The sequence below is a fragment of the Calidris pugnax genome, unplaced genomic scaffold, assembly GCF_001431845.1.
Source record: "Calidris pugnax isolate Ruff unplaced genomic scaffold, ASM143184v1 scaffold11, whole genome shotgun sequence".
In the NCBI taxonomy this organism is placed as follows: domain Eukaryota; kingdom Metazoa; phylum Chordata; class Aves; order Charadriiformes; family Scolopacidae; genus Calidris; species Calidris pugnax.
The window spans coordinates 14669305-14693318 of NW_015090803.1; the positions used below are offsets into that span (position 1 = coordinate 14669305).

The 24014-nt window shown below is 42.3% G+C and overlaps 1 protein-coding gene across 2 annotated transcripts in view; it reads right to left on the bottom strand.

The window, feature by feature from the left end:
- Positions 1-4704: 4704 nt before the first annotated feature.
- The window catches only part of BZW2 (basic leucine zipper and W2 domains 2), a 55833-nt gene continuing 36523 nt past the window's right edge, over positions 4705-24014 (bottom strand). For both annotated transcript variants that reach the window (XM_014937697.1, XM_014937698.1), the window contains exons 6-12: positions 21939-22074; positions 18834-18943; positions 16800-16970; positions 16163-16309; positions 11319-11457; positions 7072-7194; positions 4705-5163 (exon numbers count right to left, since the gene is read on the bottom strand). In XM_014937697.1, the coding sequence (XP_014793183.1) occupies positions 5135-5163; positions 7072-7194; positions 11319-11457; positions 16163-16309; positions 16800-16970; positions 18834-18943; positions 21939-22074 (855 nt within the window). In that variant the 3' untranslated portion in view covers positions 4705-5134. The remainder of the gene's footprint in view (positions 5164-7071; positions 7195-11318; positions 11458-16162; positions 16310-16799; positions 16971-18833; positions 18944-21938; positions 22075-24014) is intronic.

Genomic DNA, 24014 nt, shown 5'->3' on the forward strand with positions numbered 1-24014 from the left:
TGAGCCACCAGATCTCTGTGGGAGTAAACTGTGGTCGCTGTTGGGCTGGTAATCGGATTCCTGACGGGGAAAAAATAGCAAATGAGCAGGTCAGTGGGGTTAATCGGATTCCTGATGAAAAAATAGCAAATGAGCAGGTCAGTGGGGACAGCAGCGCAGCCCAGGGCCAAATACAGGCTGCACACACAGCCTGGGGGTGCCTGAACGGCCTCTCTGCAGGTGTTGCTGGAAATTCCCCTCCCAGGATTTGTTTCTGTGTACATGAAGCTCTAAAGGCCCACGTGGCTGGTAAGGAGCAGGAATTAACTTTTCCTTAAATATCATAGCACAAAACCAAAAGTCTGGTGGAGAAGCGGAAGATGCTAACCCTGAAGATTTGTTTTTTCTCCCCTTGAAAATCAAAAGATTTGGCTTTAGAAAATACATACTTATGTCATTTGTCCTTGTTTTGATTCTTAATACCCAGCACAGCTTGGCCAGCACTGAGTGGTTGGCTGCAGAAATACTTACGTAATTTGTCCTTGTTTTAATTCTTAATAACCAGCTTGGCCAGCACTGAGTGGTTGGCTGCAATTAACCTGCCTAATATTATTGCTGCTGCTTTTTTGGGGAAGGACTGTTTTGTCTTAGCCCACAAGCCTTAGATAATGAAAAGCTCCATTTTTTTTAAGTGCAGATGTGATTTTAAAGGTACTTATTCTTCTCCAGGAACATGATGGGAACTTAAAGCAAAGCCTTTGAGATGCCAGAGGAGAACCACTACAATTGCAGGAGAACCACTACAATTGCAGGAGAACCACTACAATTGCAGCGCATCATTCTCCCCTTCTTCTGAACGTGCTGTTCCGACAAACCCAGTGAGGCTGAATCAAATCTGCCACCGCTCTAGGGCTGAACCCACGTGTTCTGAGAGTTGACATTTGGAGGAAGGTCTTCAGAAACCAGAGTTCAGCAACCCCACACCATTTCTGACACTGGAGGTAAGGGATCCGGCCACGTTTTCGTGCTCTCTTTGCTCCTCTTGAAGTGTTGGTCTCCCGTTCCTTAATGTACAAGCTGTCCCCAAATAAAATGGTGTCACTCAAATACCAGATGCCTCATGCTGCTCGTCAGGGCTTGGTCACCAGCTAGGGCCAAACCATGGCAACTTCAGAATCTCTTCATTTGAAGAGCTGTGGAGGTAGAATAATGCATAGCTTAGAGGTATTAAAAGGAATCTAAACCCAATTTTAATAGCTAGATGATCAGTTTAGTGTGTTTTCCTAAAGCGGTTGCCCAGCCCTTTCTTACAGCAGAGGAGGGGAGGAGGTTGAATCTCTGTCTGTCTGGTTGTCACCTCCCTTACTCCTGGAGAGCAGGCTGAATTCCAAGCAGTGATTGCATGCAGGCTGAAATCATGATGTAGGAACAGTGCTGCAAAATCCCAGCCTTCTCGGTTTTCATTTTTATTAAAAATGACCTAAGTAAAGCTACTAAACTGCTCAATAAACTGAAAATATATTCCAAAAAGTTTTGAAGTTAAAACCCCAGTGTATTTTCTTAGAGAGGACTCCTGTGGACTGAAACTAAGTAGGTCTCATGATCTTCCCTTTAGTATTGCACACACACCTTTTACTTGTGCAGTGACTTCCTCACACGTGTACATTTTAAATAGTTTTCTTTTAAAATAATTTTATATTTTATAAAATTTTACTTCTACGTTTAAAGATATTTTATTATTTAAATATAATAGATGTCACATGAATTCTGAATATGTATAAGATTTAGCAATCTTATATATTATTTCTATTGGGCATACTAGAGTAAGAATTTTAATATTTTACTTATAATTAATGTTCAAAAATAGTTTTTAATTTTAAAATCTGTTTTGACAACAGCATCAATGGGCAGGGCCCTAATTAGAAAGAATTCCATTACTTGAGCTTGGGATTCTTTGAATGAACGTAGGCATCAGTTCACCACTGTCACCTGTGTTCTGAATTTTTTAAATATTAAAGGAGTAACTGGTTATTATTTTTATATGTAAATAGTGGATTATGTGGTTAATAAGAAAACTACATAAATCTGTTAAGACTAAACAAAGAAAAGAGCTAAGGCCAGGAGTGAGGAATCACCTTCACATTTAATAATCCCCACTTCAAAGTGCATCCTATTGCAATTTATTGTTGAGTAAGAGAGAGATGTGCAGTTCTGATGCTTAGATTCCACTGATGTTTCAAAATTAAATTCGGTATTATTACGTGAAGCACATTTTCTGTGAAGATTTATTGTGGAGTAAGAGAGAGATGTGCAGTTCTGATATTTAGATTCCACTGATGTGAACTGTGAAGGCTTCCAGGGAAGGGTCCTTCACCTGAAGGGTCACATCAAAAGCTCTGCCTGGCTTCTATGCCCTGGCCTTACTGCAAAGCACGGGCTGCCTTGTACTCACGTTCAGTCTGGTGCAAACCAGGGCCATTGGCATTCATTCCGCCATCTAGTTCAGTCTCTGGCAGATATTCAAAGTGCTGGATGAAAATGCACAGGGACGTGAGAAATCCCCATCTCAAAGATTAAGTGGGGACAATTCCTGAAGACTAGACCCAGAGACACTTCCTGCCTGAGGAAAGGAAGGGTTTCTCTCGCTGGGTACACAGGGATGTGAGAAATCCCCATCTCAAAGATTGAGGACAATTCCTGAAGACTAGAACCAGAAACATTTCCTGCCTCAGCAAAGGAAAGAGTTGTCTCGCTGGGTGGGGACAAGCTGAGAGGGGCACCCAGGAGCTAAACGTGGAGGCGACAGGAACACAGAAGACGTTGGGTTTTGAGAGTTGTGTGACTGAAAAAGGGACAACTACCCTCAGTCCTGGGTGCAACTCATCACCCTGCTCTCAACCACAGCCCCATCCTAAAAGCACCCCTTTCTCTCCAACCCAGCGACACCGGTGTTGGCAATGGGGGTCTGGCTTGTGGGCACCAGCACTTCAGTGTTGTGGACCCTGCTGAGTGTGAGCTCTGAGGGCGTGGAGGCATCAGGTGTCCAGGATTTGCAGCCTTTGGCCACCAAGTGACGATTTGTTTTCTCTCCAGCAGGTGGCCCAGCCAGCCTGGTCTCACCATCTCCAGCCGTCCCACCCCAGGTAGGTATCACCCTGTCCTCCCCACGTTATCCTGACAGGCACCTGTGAAATCAGCCTGAATTTTAGATTATAGAGAAATGTAGTTGTCTGTACACCCCCTCTGAATAGTCTTTAGAAAACTGCAATTGTGAATTTGAAATGTTCTCAAGCAATAGTGGCTCCTTATCCAGAAGGACTCGGTGCTGCCCCTTCACAGCTGCAGGGCTTTCTGTGAGGAGATGGTCCTGGGTCAGCGGGGCCTGGCACGTTTATTTTCTGTATTAACAAAGACTGAACTGAAAAACGTGGAGCTAATGCATCAGTTCTGCTTTTTAAGGTGACTGTCCTACTGTCTGCTCCGAGTTCCTGGACATACCCAGGTGAGGTATTTCCCTTTCCAGAGATCAGTGCCTGTCACACAAACAAACGCTGTTTGGATGGGGAGCTGGGATTTTCACTTGCTCTTTGCTGTTCCCAGTAAAGCCAGGTACCACCTCATCTGTGCTTTATACAAAGTGTTGAATTTCCATAGAAAAATCAGCTTACTGGTTTCTAATGACAAAGTGCACTGCCTCATTAGTTAATTATGCTCCTTCATGTTTGTCCCCTGTGTTTTCCAACCCTCACTAATCCAGTCACTCGTATGTCACATGGATTTAACTCTCTGTTCACAGGGAAGAATGCAGAGTGTTTTAACTCACACATCCTTAAAGAGAAGGTGAATTGGAGCAGTGTGATGTACAGGCAAGCTGCCCCTGTCATCCTGGGCCACCAGCGTGGCCAGTAAAGGGGACAGTGGGGCAGGAGAAGGTGACTTCCCAAGGAGCTGGAACTGGGAGAAATAAACCAGCAGCCACCGTTACCTGATCAACTGCTGTGCTGGACCAGTGCTGCCCAGTCCCCAGCCATGAGGCAGGATCCCAGGAACGCTGAGCCCCAGGTGCTGGCTGAGCAAGGTGAGACCCCTGGGCATGGGGTGTGAGATGTCCACGAGTGCACAAACCCCCACGTGGCCCTGTTTACACAACATTCCAGGCACTGGGATTGTACACTGCACGGCAGCAAGGGGAGTACTGAAGGAAGCAGGATGGGTCTTGAGAAGTTTATGTATTCATTTGTGTATTTTGGTCAAATATCTAATTGTAACATCATGCTGATGTAAATAAATTTCAGATTTCACATGTGATGATTTCCTCATGCACGTTTTGAAGCAACTGCTTCTAAAATGAGATGTTTTTTGTGGCAGAACTTAGACACCACCAATAACTGAGTGCAGTCTGAACTGGGAACAGCCTACTATGCCACTTTGCATTTGCATCCGTTTTGTACATCAAAATGGGGGACTCCACAGGTTTGTTCCTGCACCTTTTATTTGAATTAATAAACTGAATGAATCAACATTAACTACGGAATCTGGTTAATCTGTCTGAACTTATATGGGAATAAAGATTAGACAGTGATCCAAATTAACTGTGGATGCTGGTTTTGTGATTAAGAAGTATGAAGACAGGTCTCTTGCCATTCTTAGGTAATTTTCACTTGAAGAATCATAAAACCTTTGGCAAACCAAATTTAGGAAATGATGACACTAACACCACGGAACTAAGATATAAAAGCCATTTATTCAAAAAAATGTGGTGGTGTCAAATCACATACACAAGCCAATATTGAGCTACAAACACGGACCAAACAGTTCTATAAACAGAAATCGGAGTGTTCATATACCATAGTACCTGAAAAAGACCGTTAATAAAAAGGAGTCCATAAGTATCTCATGTCACTGGTTCTATATGGCTCCTTGCTGGATGGCGCTGCCTACGTTAGTGTACAATGAGCCAGAGGTAGAGTCCCAAGTCAAAGCATCTAATGCCTCAGGGCTCCGTTTAAAACCTTTATTCTTCTAAACAAAAGGAAAGCCTAGCCTATAGTTTTCTGTATGACACTGAAGTGAAGCCTCTCTGCTGGAAGAGCAGGGCATTCCCAAGCGCGTTTGGCGTTAACCCCGGATGGAGCCTGTGCTTTGTGGGACCGTCTCAGTTCTCCTCCCCTTCCGACTCCGACTCTGCAAAGAGAAGTAAAAATGCTTCATGTAGGTTTGTGCAAGGACAGTGATGGGAGTAATTCTGTGAGAGTAACAACACACCCTTCCAAAATTCAGCATGGAAGTTTTCATTGCGCCCAGTACTCCCCAGGAAAGGCTGGCAGATTGAACAGTGTAAGGTAGAAGGAAAGTCCCAGCTTTGGAAGATCTAGCTCTGCCACCCTCCAGTGAGCTCTTTGCTTACAGAGCTCTCATTAGAATTTTGACCAGATCCCTCTCAACTGTTCTGGTCCTCATCTGCAGAGCCCTGCGAGGTGGATCTGAGCTGAGGTTAATAAAGCATCAGCATTATTTGCTCCCTCTTCTCATCCCCGTGAGTAGCCGTGCTGCTCTCATCCAGGAAGCAGCCTTTAAACTGTTTGCTCTGCAAATATCAATCACTATCATCATCATCATCACCACCCAGCACATCGAGAATGGCTGCTGCCCAACAGCAGGTAGGAAGTCTCTGCAAACAACAGCTTTGAGGATTTGTACAGCACAAGGTAAAAGCAATTTAGAAGTAGCAGGAGAGGAAGGACTGGGCACTGGGGAGGCCCCACCTCCAGTGCTGTGTCCAGTTTTGGGCCCCTCACCACAAAAAAGACATTGAGGGGCTGGAGCAGGTCCAGAGAAGAGCAACGAAGCTGGTGAGGGGTCTGGAGAACAAGTCTATGAGGAGAGGCTGAGGGAGCTGGGGGTGTTCAGCCTGGAGAAAAGGAGGCTGAGGGGAGACCTTCTCACTCTCTACAGCTCCCTGAAAGGAGGGTGTAGCCAAGGGGGGTCGGACTCTTCTCCCTAGGAACAGGCGATGGGTTGTGGCTTCAAGTTGTGCCAGGAGAGGTTCAGGCTGGATATTAAGAAAATTTTTATACTGAAAGGGTTACTGAGCATTGGCATGGGCTGCCCAGGGAAGTGGTTGAGGCACCATCCCTGGAGGGATTTAAGAGACGTGGTGCTTAGAGACATGGGTTAGTGATGGCTTTTATCAGAGTTATGCTCATGGTTGGACCAGATGATCTTAGAGGTCTCTTCCAACCCAGGCAATTCTATGATTCTAAGTAGAAGTAAGAAAAGTAGAAGTGATTTAGAAATAGGAACACACATGGTGGTTTTGTCACCTAAAGGTACTTTTTCTGTCTGTGCTCACCCGATGGACAAGGGTTTGCTGCCACCAAATATCACACCTTGGATCAGGTTTCTCAGAGCAAACACAGCCTGCGTGTGCTTACAGAAACACTCTGTCTCCATTTGTACTGGACTTTGTAACTAAGGTCAGCTGGCAGAGGGGACGTGCAGGGAAGGATCAAAACAAAGAGCCACAGGAAGGCAGAAGATTAAAGGGGGAGAGGGGGAATTTGCTTAATTAGACCAAGACTGCCAATTCGAAGTCTCAGGTGTGAAAGGAGCGACCATTTTCATCATGAACTACTGCAGCCTCACCTGCTCCTCAGCATCACGACACATTCCCCCCAAGTTTCTAAAACCAATTACCACAGAATGGTTAGAGTTGGAGTTACATTAATTACATTTACATTTAATAAACACATTTAATTACATTAAATGGATGCAAATGAACACTAATAATTATATCCCCATCTATGACATGTGGCTTGCTTGTTCCAATGGAGACAGAATTCCTTTCCCAGGCAAAAAAGATAAAGCTTCAAGAATTTACCTACAGACAATGGTACCTGGTGCCTTATGGACTCCACAGGGGCACCACAAACACTGAAAAGCAGTGAGAGGTGTCAGGCTCAGGCCCCTCTGGAAACACCCTGGAGCAGTCACAGCTCCAGTTCTCTACTCTATGCCTGGGACAGCGAAAGGCTGGAAAAATAAATGTTATTTGCCAAGAGACCACCGTGTTGTTTTGTAACGAATCCGTACCTTCTTCAGCGTTTTGCAGCCACTCCACAAATTTCTTCATCTGGTCAAGGAACACACTTTTGCCTTTAGCGACGTGCGCCTCTTTATACCACTTGAGGATGGCTTCTTCACTCAGGACGTCAGCTGAAACACACAGCAGTTTTCGTAAGAAAACTAACGTATTTTTTAGAGGTTAGAAGATTTTGAACATGAGAGAAGAAAGATTTTTTTTTTCTTTTAAAAGCAGCTTAAAAAAAATTAGTGTGATCACAGTGGAACAAGCTTTGCATGAACTACATGAGGCTACAACTACAGAACATCCGATGCATAGAAGGGATTCCAGATGCAATAAAATGTGCAACGTATTAGGCTGAAAATAAAGTACCAACTGTTGTGCTTCTGTAAAGGACAGTTCTCTATTCATCTGGTTTAAATACATCACGTTAAGATGGTTGGATAAATATAAATAAATAAGTCTGCACATCTTAGAACTCGGCACAATAAGAAATACTGTGCTTTTTCTTACTGATGGGTCACAAATCTCCGCACGCTTCTAGAAATCTGTAGTGACAGACACCTCCTGATTGAACAGTTAAAAGACAGCCAGGAGGGGTTTTTTTTGTTGCATTCATTTTTCCCTGCAGGTTTTATATCGTGTTTTTAGCTCCTAAGTTCTAAGACCCCCCTTTGAAGGGACCGGTGCAGACGGTGGGCACGGCTGAGGCTTCTCAGCACCGAGAAGAAAACAGCACAGGAATGTGAGGCTGAGTGAGATTTGGGATAAAGAAATCCTAATAAAGGGCGAGGACAATTATTGTTTCCAACAGATGCAAATGTAGGTCTTCTCCCTCCCTCCCCAAAACCCCAAAGCTGATAAGAGCAGCAGGCAATCAGGCTCTCTGCCTGGAAGATTAAAACGTTCTCAAGTCAGGTGGATGAAACACTTCCCCGTATGTAACTGCACAGCAATCAGCCTCCTACACTAAGGGAGAAGAACAAAATGCATTCAGCTCCAAAGAGGACAAGTGTAATGTAATACATTCATGCCCGCGGTGCTCAGAAGAGAGGATATTCTCCTGTCAGCACAGAGATGCTCAATTAAACAATCACGCGGGACAGGGTGTAGTTAATCACCCCTCTGGGTTGCTTTGAAGCAATGGGAACGCTGAGGAGGAAGGGAATGATTCATTTTGTGTGTGTGTGTATATATATATATGTAGTGATTCCTCATTAAAGTTGATTATAGATATATTTTAGCAGCTGAACCTGAAGAGTGTGGTTTGTGGGTGTGTGCACGTGGTTTTCACTGCAGTCCCAGGTGGTGGCAGCCCCAGAGAGCTGCTTTTCCTGCAGGTGCAGCCAAGTGCCACCCAACCCACCCACGGGCAGAGCCTCCAGGGAGGTCTCTCACCAAGAGGAGCAGCAGAGACTCCGAAGAGCCCGGTGCCACCACCGTGGTGGTAGCTGGAAAGTTTCTTGAAGCTCCGGTCTCAGCTCCGTACTAAATCACCCAGTTCAAATGAATTTTTGCTTTCAACTCCAACTGCATAGCCACGGGCAGCCAAGGGAAAAGCACACCCTCTCAGCTGCCAGCACACTCAATCAACCCCCAAAATTCAGCTCTATTGCAGCTCACTCAGCTGGGAGGACACAGCCCTAAGGCAAAGGCTCTTTCAATGCAAGGAATGTCACCCGCAGCACAGTTGAGGTCTTTATGGCTGGTTTTCTTTTTGCTGGGAAAGTTTTGCATCCAGCACCAGAAGGAAGTCATTGAATAATGAAGATATTTAAAGATCATCTCCTTCCATCAAAAACCAAAACCTGCGTGTCGAGAGGAACTTGAAGATGTGGTTCTTGTAAGCGCAGGATTCCTGCAGCCTTTGAGAAGACAGTCTGCATCGTTTGGTTCCAACATCTCCAGGCTGCAGAAGGGATCTCTGAGGACTAATTACGCTGCCACAAAGCAGAGTGATGCTTCTCATGTGATTTTTTTTTTTTTTGGTATTTCATAAACATTGTCTCGAATTCTAACGCAAAAGTGCAGAGAGGCTTTGTGCCTGCCAAGGGTGTTTGCTGCTCAAAGGGTGGAATTCTGATCCTCACTCCTTCCAACAGCATCAAGATTGCACATTTGAAATTTCCAGGTTGGAGACAAATGGAAAGAAAGGAGATTCTGCAGATGTGTATGATATATAGCATGTAATCCAGTAATGCTTATTTTACCCCCAGTTAAGGGGCAGACTGCAACATGGAATGGACTAAAAACCAACACACATCTTACAGTGTGAGCAGAACCAGCAAGGAGACTGGCAAACTTATCAGGTGTCACTCAGGAGAAACCAGTAATTCTCATTCTGCAACTGGCTTTTAGATTATTGGTCAAAATGCAGTTGGCAGATTTACAATTGCACTGGCTTTAAGTGGCAGCCAGAGAAGCAACATCACTGCCAGGGACCAGTACACAACTGGACAGCTTTGGTTTTTTTCCTCTATACTGTACTAGGAACACAAAGATATAATAATAATAATAATAATGTCAATAAGCTTTAACTAACTAGAGAACTGCTTTTGCAGATTACACCTACGACCTGGTAAGAAGTTGCTACCACATAAGGGAAAATGGGGCTTGGGCTTTCACAGGGGGAAAGGAGGATATTTTTCCTTGTTTAGAGACAGAATAAGAAAAAAAAATGAAACACTAAAATACCCAACAGGCTTTCTAGACCTTCTAGGTGCTAATCTGCCCCACCATTCCTGGTAACATGTTTAGGTATTCCCAGGTAATCCCCAGGAAAGTAATCCAAGGGCTATTTTATGATGGAAACGTGGGAAGGATTTAAATGGAAGATGCTGGACATGCTGATGAGAGCAGTCACACAACTGAATTTGTCAAAGCATTTGGTGCCTATCATCACTGATGACTCTCTTCATACCCAGGAAGCATTCCCTCATAATGAGTAATAAGCAATAAAGCATCTGTATTCATGCTGGTAGCCAGCTAATTCCTGCCTGCCCATCCACAGATACTTCACGTGCCTTTATTTTTCACTAGAAAAAGCCCATTAGGTGCCCTGAAACCTCTCCAGATGCCGTGCAGGTTACACTTGAAGCACAACAGAAAGGGGAACCGCTGTTCCCTCACCACCAGCACAGCCAGGAACAGCTTTTTGGGGGCTGTTTTCCTTGACTCTTAGGAAACAGAAGACGTGATGTCATCAGCAACTCAGCTACAGTAAACTGTATGTCTCTAAAGAGACCTGATCGCTTGTTTCTAGTGGATAGATGTGAACTGGGGAGAAGGAGAGGGACAAGCCAAAGCCATAAGCCCTTAAAGCTCAATAACATCATATGGGAGAAATTCTCTCGTTGCCCAGAGAAGCTGTGGCTGCCCCATCCCTGGAGGGGTTCAAGGCCAGGCTGGATGGGGCTTGGAGCAACCTGGTCTGGTGGGAGGTGTCCCTGCCCAGGGCAGGGGGGTTGGAACTGGATGATCTTTAAGGTCTCTTCCAACCCAAACCATTCTATGATTCCATGATAGTGTTTATAAATGGTAGAATTTGAGAGCAGAGGGATAAGGCGTATTGCTTTTGTTTCAAGTGATCACTGAGGCCACGAGGATGGAAATATTGACACAAGGATGGAAATAAATCCACACGATTCACTTACTTCTGCCTTCTGAAGCCATGAAATTATTTTAACAGCCTGAACTTGTTTGCCTTGAACATGTACCTGGACACAACAGGGTGAACTAAGATCAATATTGAGTTTCTGCTCCTGCTGATTTTTCTCCTTCAACTACTTATAGCGCGAATGTCAGCACAGACTGTTTGGCACCCACCCACCACACGCGGTGCAAGACCATTAGTCTCTATGACAACCCCATCAGAATAAACTCACGAAGAAGTCAACTTCACAATCAAAATTAAATCCCTCCAACTACGGCACCTGCAAGATACTGGTAGGGAAAGAAGAATAAAGAAAGCTCTTTCTGGCAGGGAGGGAGTAGCAAAAAAACCCGGAAAGAAGAATAAGGAAAGCTCCTTCTGGCAGGGAGGGAGTAGCAAAAAAACCACCAAACAGACCCTGAAAAATCTTCCTGCCAAGAGGGTTTGCACTTTCAAAACTACCAAAGCATGAGGTACTTCAGGGTTCAACACACCCTTCCCATATGCAGTACCCAGAGAACATCTCTGTCTCCTGTTACATTGCAGGTGAGTGGTTGGCACAGAGAATCCAGGCACATGACAGCGGGAGGAGGAGACTTTTACCTTTATAAAAGAGTACCACTATCTTCTGAAAGGCTTTCATGAAGTGGATGTTGTCGTAACAGTACTCCTGCACCTTCTGGAGAAGAATCAGCTCTGACTGGCCTTGAGTGCTGAACACGGCAAGCAGGGGGGCATATTGCTGCAAGGAAGAGAGGGTAAAAAAGCAAAAATGTAGGTCAGTATACTGAAAATCAAAATAAAAAAGCAAAATGTAGGTCAGTATACTGAAAATCAAAATAAATTCTTTTAATGCAGGCATCATGAATTTCATCCCTCAAAATCTGTTTCACTGAAACCATAGATTTACTCGCCAACTGCATTTACTTTAAACACCTACAATGCATATACATAAAGATTCCCCAGCTTTTGTAAGATGAGCTGCATGCCATGAGCTGAAATTCAGTACCACTTATAGATACTGAATTTTGTAAAATCAATTTATAAAGTCCACCTCTTGGAGTATTGCTGCTCGTACATGTCACAGCAGCATCTGCTGATTCGGGAGTGATATTTCAGTGCTGTTCATCATGTAAGACATCCAAAGATGAAGCACGTGAAAATACAAACTTGTAGTTTCACAGGGGTTTCAGAAGTGCCAGGAAACTGAATTAAATGCAATTATTTCAGGTTAACTGTGATTAAGTGGCATTATTTTTTTCTCATTATCCCCATCAGAGTATCACGACAACCTTTGCTTTGGTTAGCAGCAAGGCTTTCAGAGCACAGCAATAACTGCTAACTTTATTCTGACAAGACAGGGGCAGTACAGTTCATTGTCTTTTCCTGGAATTTACTAATACAATAAAAGATCAAGCAAAAACTTCTTTGTTATGATTTATTATCTCTAACTTCTGATCTTAAAATAAAAAATTGCACCAGAGGACCATATCCCGTTCACTCTCTCCTTAAAAAAATAGAGCATTTTATATCCATCTCTCTCAAATTTCCTTTCCTTTTAGCTTGTCGTGAGTTCAGCTAAGACTACAATCTTCACAATAAAAGATCAAGCAAAAACTTCTTTGTTATGATTTATTATCTCTAACTTCTGATCTTAAAATAAAAAATTGCACCAGAGGACCATATCCCATTCACTCTTTCCTTAAAAAAATAGAGCATTTTATATCCATATCTCTCCAATTTCCTTTCCTTTTAGCTTGTCGTGAGTTCAGCTAAGACTACAATCTTAAATTTAAGGTAATACTAATAGCATTTTTCAGAGCTGAAGGAAGATGAATTACCCTTAATCTTCAGAGCCCCCCTGGCCAATTACAGTTACTATTGTTCTCACACTGCTCAGTTCAACTTTTCTCCATCATTTTCAGTAATACTGTCACTTTGGCATTTTTCAGCCAGATTTGCAATGGCCTGATATCACAGAGTTCTGGTCTGTGGGACCAGGGCTGTTGATGGACGTGGCCAGGTAAGAAATCACCCACTGGTGGACATGTCCAAGGCTACATACACCTCAGGACTTCTGTACAAGGGGCTTTTACTCAACATGATCCATTTTTCCATTTTTTTTTTCCCAATCAAAAACCCGATTAAAACACATGAAAATTGAACAAAATATCTCCATTTTTTTTCCAATCAAAAAACTGATTAAAACACATGAAAATTGAACAAAATATGAAAAGTGGGTCCAGAATGTCTTTTGCAAAATAATTATCAGCTATTAATTTATAGACAGAGGGAGCAAGAAATGCCAGCAACTGTAGTGAGAGCAGCCAGGCAGGCAGACAGGATAATTGGGAGCAAGAAATGCCAGTGACTGTAGTGAGAGCAGCCAGGCAGGCAGACAGCATTATGACTTTGGGAAGAACCTTCCTTACAAAACACCTGTGAGAAACTACCAGATGTAGTTAACGTCAGAGATTGAGTTTTTCCCCGTCTGGCAGATACAGCCACATCTTTAGAAACACCATCACTGTGTTGGTAAAAGCACTGCAAAACTCGTGCAGGCTTTTGGGTAACGAGACCCCATCTGGCAGGTACAGCCACATCTTTAGAAACACCATCACTGTGTTGGTAAAAGCACTGCAAAACTCGTGCAGGCTTTTGGGTAACGAGACTCCCTCTTTTTCCCCTTTTTCCCCTCGAAGCAGGGAGGCAGGGTAACATACACATTGCACTTCAACCCTCTAACAGCATCAGCAGAACCCCCTCCCATCCACAGCTCTGGGAGGTGCTGCTGCTGTCTGTAAGCGTGTTGGTAAAAGCACTGCAAAACTCGTGCAGGCTTTTGGGTAACGAGACTCCCTCTTTTTCCCCTTTTTCCCCTCGAAGCAGGGAGGCAGGGTAACATACACATTGCACTTCAACCCTCTAACAGCATCAGCAGAACCCCCTCCCATCCACAGCTCTGGGAGGTGCTGCTGCTGTCTGTAAGCGTGAAGAAATTTATAAAAAATAAAAATACACATCTGACTGACACCCTTCACATTCCTCTCCCACTCCTCTACTGGTACAGACTTACAATTAGAAGTTTCACAAGTGTCTAACTGACTAAGGAACCATAAAATAAGCTTCCTCTCATCTCCGGCTGAGCTCAGTGGCATTATTTTCCCTTTGCCCGGGGTTAGGGAGTGGTGGGTCAGCAGCTGCAGTGTCACAAAGCTCCCACCACAGCCCTTCCTGCAGAGCACATTGTCTGGAGGGTTCTTCTCTCCACCCACGGGGAACGTCTCTTCTCTGCGCTGGAGGTGGCCCAAGGGCCAAGCCCCAGTGTCATAGTGAGGTTACTGGGACGATGAGGAGCTTATCCTGTGCTATTCAGGGTTTAACAGCTGGCTCTGTCTTCTCCTGATTTCAGCTCCTGCCAGTCCTGCCATGCAGATGGCACACATGGCATTTACTGGTTCATGGTTGCCCACCACCTCCATTAGGAAGTCACCCATCCAGTAAAGCTTGTTAAGGAACTGTAAAATAGGTCAATATTTTGTGCCTAGACAGGTCTTTTCAGGTGTCCCTCATGCACAGTTTACTAAAAAGAAATCTAAGTTTAAAAGAAAAGTTTACTAAAAGAAATCTACTACATCCAAGAGACTGGTACCCAGATGACAAAGCTCTGGGAACTGCGCTTTGTGAAAGTTATCTGCCAGGTACAGCCATAGGAGAATAAATCATAGAATGGTTTGGGTTGGCAGGGACCTTAAAGATCATCCAGTTCCAACCCCCTGCCCTGGGCAGGGACACCTCCCACCAGACCAGGTTGCTCCAAGCCCCATCCAGCCTGGCCTTGAACACCTCCAGGGAAGGGGCATCAACAGCTTCTCTGGGCAACCTGTTCCAACCACCTGGCATGTCCCACGTCCAGAAGTCATTTACACACATCCCGACTCACACCACCAGGATGGAACAACTCCCTGGTTGTTTCAGGGATGTGGGCACACAGGAGGGCACAGGAACTTGGCTCTGTGTCACAGACAGCATTACTCTGATTTCTGGAGTTGGGTTCACACAGTGGGACAGCTGAGAGCCCACAGGGAAGAATCCAAGATCTGTCACTACCTACCCATAGAGGAAGGATGTGAAACAAATACTGCTCATTTTTGAACATTGAAATGTGAAGACAGAGCTAGAGAAGTCTAAATTCCTCTTTCTACTGCTTCTTTTAAAATCTTACCTCTAAGTGCAAATAGTAAATGCCTCATACAAATTTGCCCTCTGTTTTTAAACAGTAGATGTAGCTAGACACCTGTCTTCTATAAGCAAGATGCCTGACCAAATTTAGTGGTGCTACATACACAGCTGATGGCTTGGGTCAGTGAGATGCACAGGACTAAGCATCCAGTCAACAATATTTGTACAAAGCCAGCTATGTTTCTCTTTTCCCAATGTTCAAATATTTCAAAAATATTTGTTAATTTGCCCTGCAGTACCAGACAATAAACCTCAATGGATACTCTGTTACAGCTCAGAGAGATACCATCAATTTTTACATCAAAAGAACAAGAAAAACAATGTCTCTCCTCCTTCTGGAAACTATCTCATCTTTCTACTGCCGTTTGGGTCACTTGAGAAGACTTCAAGGCATTCAATTCTAGGAACAAAGACTACACAAGATCCCAAGCGACTACATTTCTAGGATGACTGATTGGGAAACCAAACTGAGATGAAAGAACAGCAGTAGTAGGAGCTAAACCAACGTGGGAACTCCGAGTATGGAGAGGCACCCAATATGAAAAAAGGAATTCAGATCAAGCTTAAGATCCATTTTACCATAAAGTAGAGATTGCTTCTATCCTAGGGCAGATCTGTGCAGCTCTGGCTATGAGGGAGTATTCTCTTGCTCATGGTTTACCAGCTTAAAAGGACTTATTCTGCTAAAAAACCTCCTGCCTCTGTTCTCAGTGCAAGTGTCTTGTACTGCACAATTCCTTCAGACTTGGATGAGGAACACCAACCATAGCAATGACTCCCATGCATCTGCATTGGTTTTAGGGTTGGGCTATTTTTCCCAATATTGTTTTTGTACCAATATGCAACCGTGTTACTGTAATCTGTCACCACTTAGCAAACTACAGCCCGTCTCTCTGTGTGTCCATTTCTCTCATCCACAAGGACCTACCTGGATCAGAGATTAACCACACTATACAATCATAGAATGGTTAGAGTTGGAGGGGACCCTAAAGATCATCGAGTCCCCAAGGCCAGGCACGGGCTCAGGCTGTGCCCACCTCCCTTTGCCCTGGTTCTCTGCACTGTGCGTCTCAGGGCACTCAATAATCTGAACCAGCTCCATTTTTCATGGATTTACCTGGATTTAAACAGGTAAAAACTTGACAGCTATGGAATGCAGTGTGTTAATTCACAGCAGCCCTTCCCCTCATCACCCACGCACACACCTTTAGATGTTTGAGGGCTTGCTCTGCAACCAGCTCTTCTTTCTTGTTCCATTCCACCGCGTTCATGACACAGGTCCACAGGAGACCGATCACCGCGGGCTCTGGCAGCTCATTTCTTTTCATTTCCTCTTTTACATAAAGCACTACCTGGAGCAGGAAATAAACTGCTGTCTCAAGCAACACTCCCAATCAGCCAGAAACAATGCTGACTTAACATACTTACAGTCATTTACAAATAACATCACGGTATAGAAGTAATCAATAGGAAACAAAATTACAACAAGAATAATAAAAAGGAAGCATTTAGCATGTTTTTTTATTTAGCAACATTACTATTACTCGACTACAAGTTTTGTCCCTCCCCTCCAACCTAACACTTAATGCATTTAAATTAAATACATTCTCATCAAAACCAAAACCAAACCCAACCCCACGGTCAGCTGCGCTTGCAAACCCAGAGGATGCTTTGTTGCTCTGTGTTGAAGCACAGAGTGAACTGATGAATAAATTAAAATCATTTCCAGAAAAGCAGAGGAAATCTATGAGGTGCTCATTATCTGTTCCTCTGCACTTACTGTTGATTTAAATCTTTGACTATTAATACACAAGCAGAAGTTGTGAAAAAAACACTCTTTACCTCTTTAATTGGGCATTCCTGAGAGAGACGTTCTTGTAGCTCTTTCTGAAGTTCTTTACGAGTCCCCAGTGACTGCTGGACTCTAAGGAAATCTGAGAGCTCTTTTAGACCTGCTTCAGTAAAATACTTGGCAAAATGGTCCACATTCTGCCGGTTGGCTGGAAATAGTTCCTAAAAAGACAGTTACAGTTCTCTGTTAAATAAATAACCAACTCTGACTCTTGACAGAACGGAAGGAACATTTTTTAAGAATGAACAGCGGGAATCACCTGGTACTGCCCTTAAAAAAACCACAAGTCAGTGCTTGTATTAACACCAGAAAAGTCAACACTTCATTTATAATGTGGTGTTTTGTTATAATGGAGGGAAAAGTGACGGTCAATTACGCAAAAAACCTAACACCCTCTCCATGTGAAGTGCACGCACTTACGAAGAGCTGTGAGCTTAAGATGTCGCTCAAAACTGTCCTCAGAGAAACTACACCTTTTCCAGAGTCCAAGAGTCTTGTAGGGAAAGTACCAAGGAATAGATGGTGAAGCCATTATATGCAAAGCACATTTATCATGCCCTCCCAGGGCATCCACACATTTACCTCTCCAGAAAAATACACACATGGCCCAGGCAGCCTGGCCCGAGGTCGATTTCCACTAATGCAGCACTTCACAAAAATCACAAAATCCACTTTGTGCTGTTAACACTAACTCCTGTAGGCATTTCAAATCAAAGGCATTGGCATCCTATGATTTTTGAACGTCCAGCTACTTACAAAAGTTAAAATTATTCTTAAAAATTGCTGCAGCAAAGGCCCCTTCTTGGCAAGGATTCAATGGCATTTGTTTTACCATCCAGCCCTTGGTGCTCAACAGTGATTTGTGGGATGGACAGAACTTTTTTTACAAAGGAGCTACAGACCCTCAATCTGTTCACTTACCTAAAATGAGATTAAGAAGAAACTATCATGAAGGCAAGGAAGCTCAGCAACACCATCTGATACTTTATAGTTCTTTAATATAGCAGCATAATGAGAGCCAACAGCTGAAAGCTTAAGTCAGTCAAGTTTGAAATAGAAATAAGATGCAATTTGCTTTTTTCCCCCCTCTCTAATTAAAAGTGTGATTAGCCCATTTCCCAGCTTTATGGCAAATTATTTATGACTTGGACTCTTAAAATCAAATACAAATTGAAGAGATGAAGGAGTGTGGGTGGTTGCTTCACTTTTGAAATATTCTTGCCTAATCATAAATTATTGAGGTGGAAACAGGGAATACTGCTGAAATTCTCCGGGCAGTGCTACACAGGATGCAGCGCGTGTGACTGGATTATCGCAGCAGAAATCTTTTTGAGGATTAAAAAAACCCTATTGATATTCAGAAAGACACCGGGAGAGAAAAGCACATGACACTGATGCATATTCATATATTCTCTCTCTAAATACCTCAGGCCATTGCTGCAAACCCAGAACACAGGTTTGGAGTCCAAAGGCTGAAAGCCTTTCTGCATTTCTCCCACCAGGTCTGCTGTCATCACTCCAGGAGCATTTCTGCTGCCCAGACAGCTATTGCTGCAGAAAATTAGCTTACTGTGCTTTTGCTATACTATTTAAATGCTGTCGCTTTGGAAACTTATATTCTAATCACAACCCTTTGTACTTTGTTTATTATTTACACAATAAAACATATTTCCAAAAATAAAAGTCCTCACGCACAGTTGCTGGTGGTGTGTATTTTGTTGGCAGTGGTTTGAAAAAAAAAAAAACACATTTAATTAATTCCTAAGCCCTTTATATACAGTATTGCAGAAGGCATTTAACTACAGGAAAAATAGAGACAGAATGTAAAAGCATGTGATATTTAATATTACTGAACCTGTATCAATGCTACAGCCATAACAATATTGCTGTGATTCATAATATTTAAAAAATACTAAGAGAGTCTGAGGGGAAGTTAACAGGCTTACAGCAAACTGCCATCTGCATTTTATTTCCTTCTCTTTCCCACAGAGAGATAAGGATTATTGAAAATATATTGTACTTACTAGCAATCTCTTATCGAGGTTGGCTTTCCTTAAAGCAGAAGTAACAGAATTGGCATCTTTCTCTGCCATCCATGCTTTAAAAAGCTTTACAGCAAAAGAGGCTGCAATCCCTGTTTGAGAGAAAAAAAAACAAACACAAAACCTGCTTCAGCAATTTTCAACCTGAATTAGAGACAGCTGTAAGAATTACAAGGTTACAAAACGGTTATAAGAATATGGAATGAAAATATATTTATGACAACAGGACCAAATACGCAGAGCTGAAATGATCAGTTTTCTTCTTTAATTCAGTATTTATTTTCTGAAGTATGCTACATCGTTTGAAAATCTTTTCATTCTGTATCACCCGTCTCCATTCGATCGTTCAAAGATTTTCTTTGCAATTATTTTTCCTACCTCCCCCAATTTACCAACCAAGTCCAATGCAAAAGGAAAAATTATGCATTAAGTCAGTCAGGAAATGAAGGCACAAAATAATAAAGGATAGTCAGGAATAAGAACTAAAAAAACCATCTCTTTAAAAGAAAGGGTTTTTCAGCAAGTTACTTAGCAATTTCAAGGTAACTGGTCGCACCCCGTCCTCCCAGGAGGCATTTAGTAGCTGGCAGAACCAGGCACAAATACTATTTTAAGTGGAAAAATTCCTTCCTCAAGACACAACTTAGTATTTTGTGCATGAAATCAAACAAGCTCTACCTCCATTAGCTGTAGGTTTCCCAGGGGAGCTAAGAAACCATTAGCCCCACACCTCCTATTTCCCCGTTTCCTAGAGGAGCAGCACCACCACAGCTCTGCCTCAGCTTCTTGGCTCCAAGAGACCTGAAGGGTCTCAGAGATGGAGACCCAGCTCATCCTTGAGGAAGGTTCACTGCAGGCCAGGTGACTGTTTCACCTCCAAACAGTTCTGAAGCTCTGAGAGCTAGATGGGACCTACTGGTAGGAAGTAGTTTCATAATTCTCAGCCATTTTCCAGATAGACATCTATTCTTTTTATTTCTAGAATACATTGACTAAATGAGTCATCAAACAACAGAGATTATTCCCAGAGCAGCATGAACTTCATTAACATTCATTACAGATCTTGATTGTTATGACAGTTTTGGCAACCTTATCTCAAGATCCTTAGAGAAGTACCATATGGAACCACGGATGCACAACGCCACACCAAGAGAGGCCTACAAATACTACTTTGGGCTTCTTTTACACATTGTTCAGCAGGTTCTAAGTGAAACCAGAATGATGAAGAGATCATAAGTTCTGTGGGCAGAGTAGTCAAGACTGACAAAGCTTGGTCAACCAACAGGGTCCCAGGTGTAATGAACCTACAAACACAGTTCAGTGTCTCTGATGTGCCTATGAGTTCAACCAACAGCAAATGGAACTCTCTGGTCTCTGACACCAAGCACTGCCCCCAATACCCACGTCCTGAGCCCTTTTTCAAGTTTTAGCTTAAGTAAAACAAGTTTTATGTCAGTATAAATATTAGTAGGAGGTTGTTCTAGGGCTTCAGTACCTGCATGTCAACTTCAGCTTCATTCAACTTCAGCCATTCATTTTATTGATTAACCCCATTAGCTGCTCTTTATATTTACACTGGTTTTTCAGCATGGGTGACAACAAGGGCATACTTAACCCTCATGAGGTTTCACCACCGCCTAGACCTTTCTCAATCTCTGCTAGAATTAACCCAGCCATTCCCAAAAGACATTTTTTCCCATCTATACATCACAGTAAAATAATGACAACACTAAAAAAGGGTAACCCTAAAATGAATTAGGTATTTGTCCTCAAACTTGAGAGATCTCTTAGCACAATCTATCCTCTCTCCCTTTCAGCCAATTCTTTGCCAATAATAATTGCCAAGCTGATCAGCAACTCCCTCAGATCATTTTTTCCTCCTGTATTTTAACCTCACTTGCCTGCAGCATTGTCTTTTGTAAATTAAAGAAAGTATCAAGTTTACTTTTATATAATCTACCCGTTTTAAGCCTTGATCATTTTCCTGTTCTTCATTTATCTTCGCGCATCTCTAATTATTCTTGAACAGTGTCCCTGATTGAACAACCTCTTCCTCAAACGCTGACACATGCATATTTTTATTATATATAAACCAAGAATCAAAAGTGTATGTAAGCTCCTGACAAAAGCTTAGGGCTCCTAGAAACATAAGTTCATAACATAAATGGAATTTGTTCTAGGATTTGTACATAACAACTGTATTCCTAAAATGTTAAATTTTAAATATAATGAATTACTTGAGTTTTGAAAATTTGAGTTTTCAGATGCCTCTTGTCTTCCCATAACTAGGACCAGACTTTGATGTAAAAACATTGCAGGCATCCTCCCTAAGACATGGATTAGTGCTTTTGTTTGAATTTTCTCCTGGTTTAATTCTGATTCTGAAAGCTGTGGGTGACGACAGAGCAAAGCTGCAGCTGTGCCTTTTCTTTCTGCAGCATTTAGGAAACAAATGTAATGGTTAGCATGCTGCAAATGAGAACATGAAGTTAGAACACTTTTTTTTTTTTAGAAAAAGAAAGTCAGAATACATTTTAGCTAATATATAGTTCTTCAACAAAACCAAAATGATTTCAAGAAAACTGTTCAACACTGACAGTGCATCTACAATTATTCCAGGTAGTTGGTAGTCTACTTGGCAGAGAAAGATGCTGTTGAGCAAACATTTGGAAAATCAAGACTCTGAGGTAGATGGCTATAAATAAATAACTGAGCAAAACCCCTCAATTTAAAAACAAACAAACAAAAAAGTAATCTCAAAAACGCATTATACCCTAAGACTGAAAGAACAGTTACTCATCACAGGGTAAATACAAGTCATACACAAATACAAAGCGTATCAAGCACTGGTCAATAACTGGTATGAAGGCAAAATGAGAGTTGGAATTATTCTTTTTTCTTCTGCAATCTTCAGGCATGTGCAGATTTCACCAAGTACGTTGGCCATTGCTGTCTGTACACACTGCTGCTTTAAAATACTGATTTCTGTTCTACAGTTACAGGTTTCCAACATATGGAGTATGTTGCAATAAAATACATCTCCGATTAAAGCTGATGTAAGAAAAAAAAGATCACACAGAAAATTACCTTCTTTGACTATATTGTCAGTGAAGAGACTCGTTAAGATTGTAGCAGGAAGAGTCCCGTTGGCCAGCAGGATGCCAGAGAGCATTGCCAGCTTCGTCTGCTCCGTCTCAGTGAAGGCTTTAAGGAACAGCAGAAGCTATGGGTCAGACAAGAGAAAAAAATAAAAAAGATATATTTGAGTCACAGGCAATGATAACAGGTAGAGATGAATATTAGCAGACAGTTTAATTTCTTATTTCTGAAGCAGTCCCACTATAACTCATAGCAATCACGTCAAAATCTGTCCCGAAGCACGGCACTGCTGTTTCACTGACCTCTTGTAATTTCACGTTCCATAAAAACACAAGCATGTGGAATATGGCATTACTCAGGGAAATAACACTCCTTTTCTCCAAATATACATATACATGTGTGAAAATAAACGTGCTCGCTAAAGGCTTGCGGCCCACAGAAATGGCGGGATCGCGGCCTGGCTGAGCTCAACAGGAACCTGCCCATTCACTTCTCCTGACCCTGGGCCAGGCCCCACACAGTCACAGCTGATTTTCTATCTTACAAAAAACACTACTCATACAAACAATAAAAGGATGAGAACGTTTCCTGTTTTCCTTTTGGGGAAGGGAAGGCAGCACAATTACAATAGATTTTTCTATTGGCTAAAATAAGAAATACATTTCAAGTTCTGACATTCGTGATAAAGCTGACAAAGGACAGACAGGAACAAAAGCTGCTTTAAGACCTCACTGTTTCCACTACTAATTACAAGAGGAAATAAATAGCTTGAGAAAAATTACAAATCCCACAATCTTACGTAATATATATTTACCTCTTAAAAGTCTAAAAGCAGCAATTAAGTCGATTTTAAATATCTTAATATGTTAAAATGAATGACTTGAAAGCATATTGATGAAGTATATTACACCTCTTTTCCTTTATATCAGGAAAAAAGCTGTACAAAATGAGGTTCTGTCAATAGCATTACTGTTAGCAATGATGGTTTATTACCACGTTCTTAGCAATCACAATACAGGTGATGGGAAAAGGAGGAGAGACAGCACAGGGCAGCTTCATTCATTGCAAACAGCTGCTGACTCCATCAGAAGCTGGCTTACAAATTTACCATCACCACAAAAAAAATAAATTCAAAAAAGGGGAAAAAAAAGACTGCAGACATCCATTGCTGGAGTTACAAAGGAATCCTCGTTTCCTCCTTCAGCTCCCAGTGCTTTATTCACCCACCTTCTGCTGTCATGACACCCTTTTTCCTTCTCCAAATGAGCAATAGCTGCAACCAAAGCAGCACAGCTCATTCTGATGGAAATGTCCCACCCACCCCGGTTTCCAAATTAAAGGTATTTCTTAATTATTAAATTCTACCCATAACAAAGGGACAGGCTCTCACACACGTCCCTCTGCTGTGAGAGCTCTTCCCCAAGGTATCTCAGCAGCTTATCACTAACTATAAAGCTTTCTCAATGTACTGACATTTAAAAAAATTCAGATAACTAACGAAGTAAGTTATTAAAACTCAAGCAGCGTTTTATGAATAGCTCTGCTCTGTATCAGTGAACAGAACTGATAAAAAACCTCATTCATATGATAGTACTTTACATAATAACATCACTTTTCAATTACAGCTTACACAGACCCAAATGATTCAGCCACAGACTAATCATTTGGCTGAAGCCCCACTTAAAAAAAACCAAACAAGTGATTGCAACATGCAGGTTTAGCTTAAAAGAAAAAAAAATGAAACTATAAAATCTCAAGGTGCAATTTTATTTCAGCAAACTGTGACTCACATCCAAAAAATGCAGGAAAATTTGGGATGTAGATGAATGGAATTATTATTTCTAAACATACGGATGAGAAACAAATGGTGTGTTGTACTCCCAAATGCAGCAATTAACTGGTATATAACACAGTGCAGGTAATGGAACTCCAGGGCCACAGTTAATGGGAAGAATGAAAACATTTTTACAGGATTTCAATATAAGCCTAGTGTAAAATGGAGGCCTGGTGATTTAAACCTTTCCTTATACAAGCTTTAGCAACAATACTGTACCAAAATGAGAT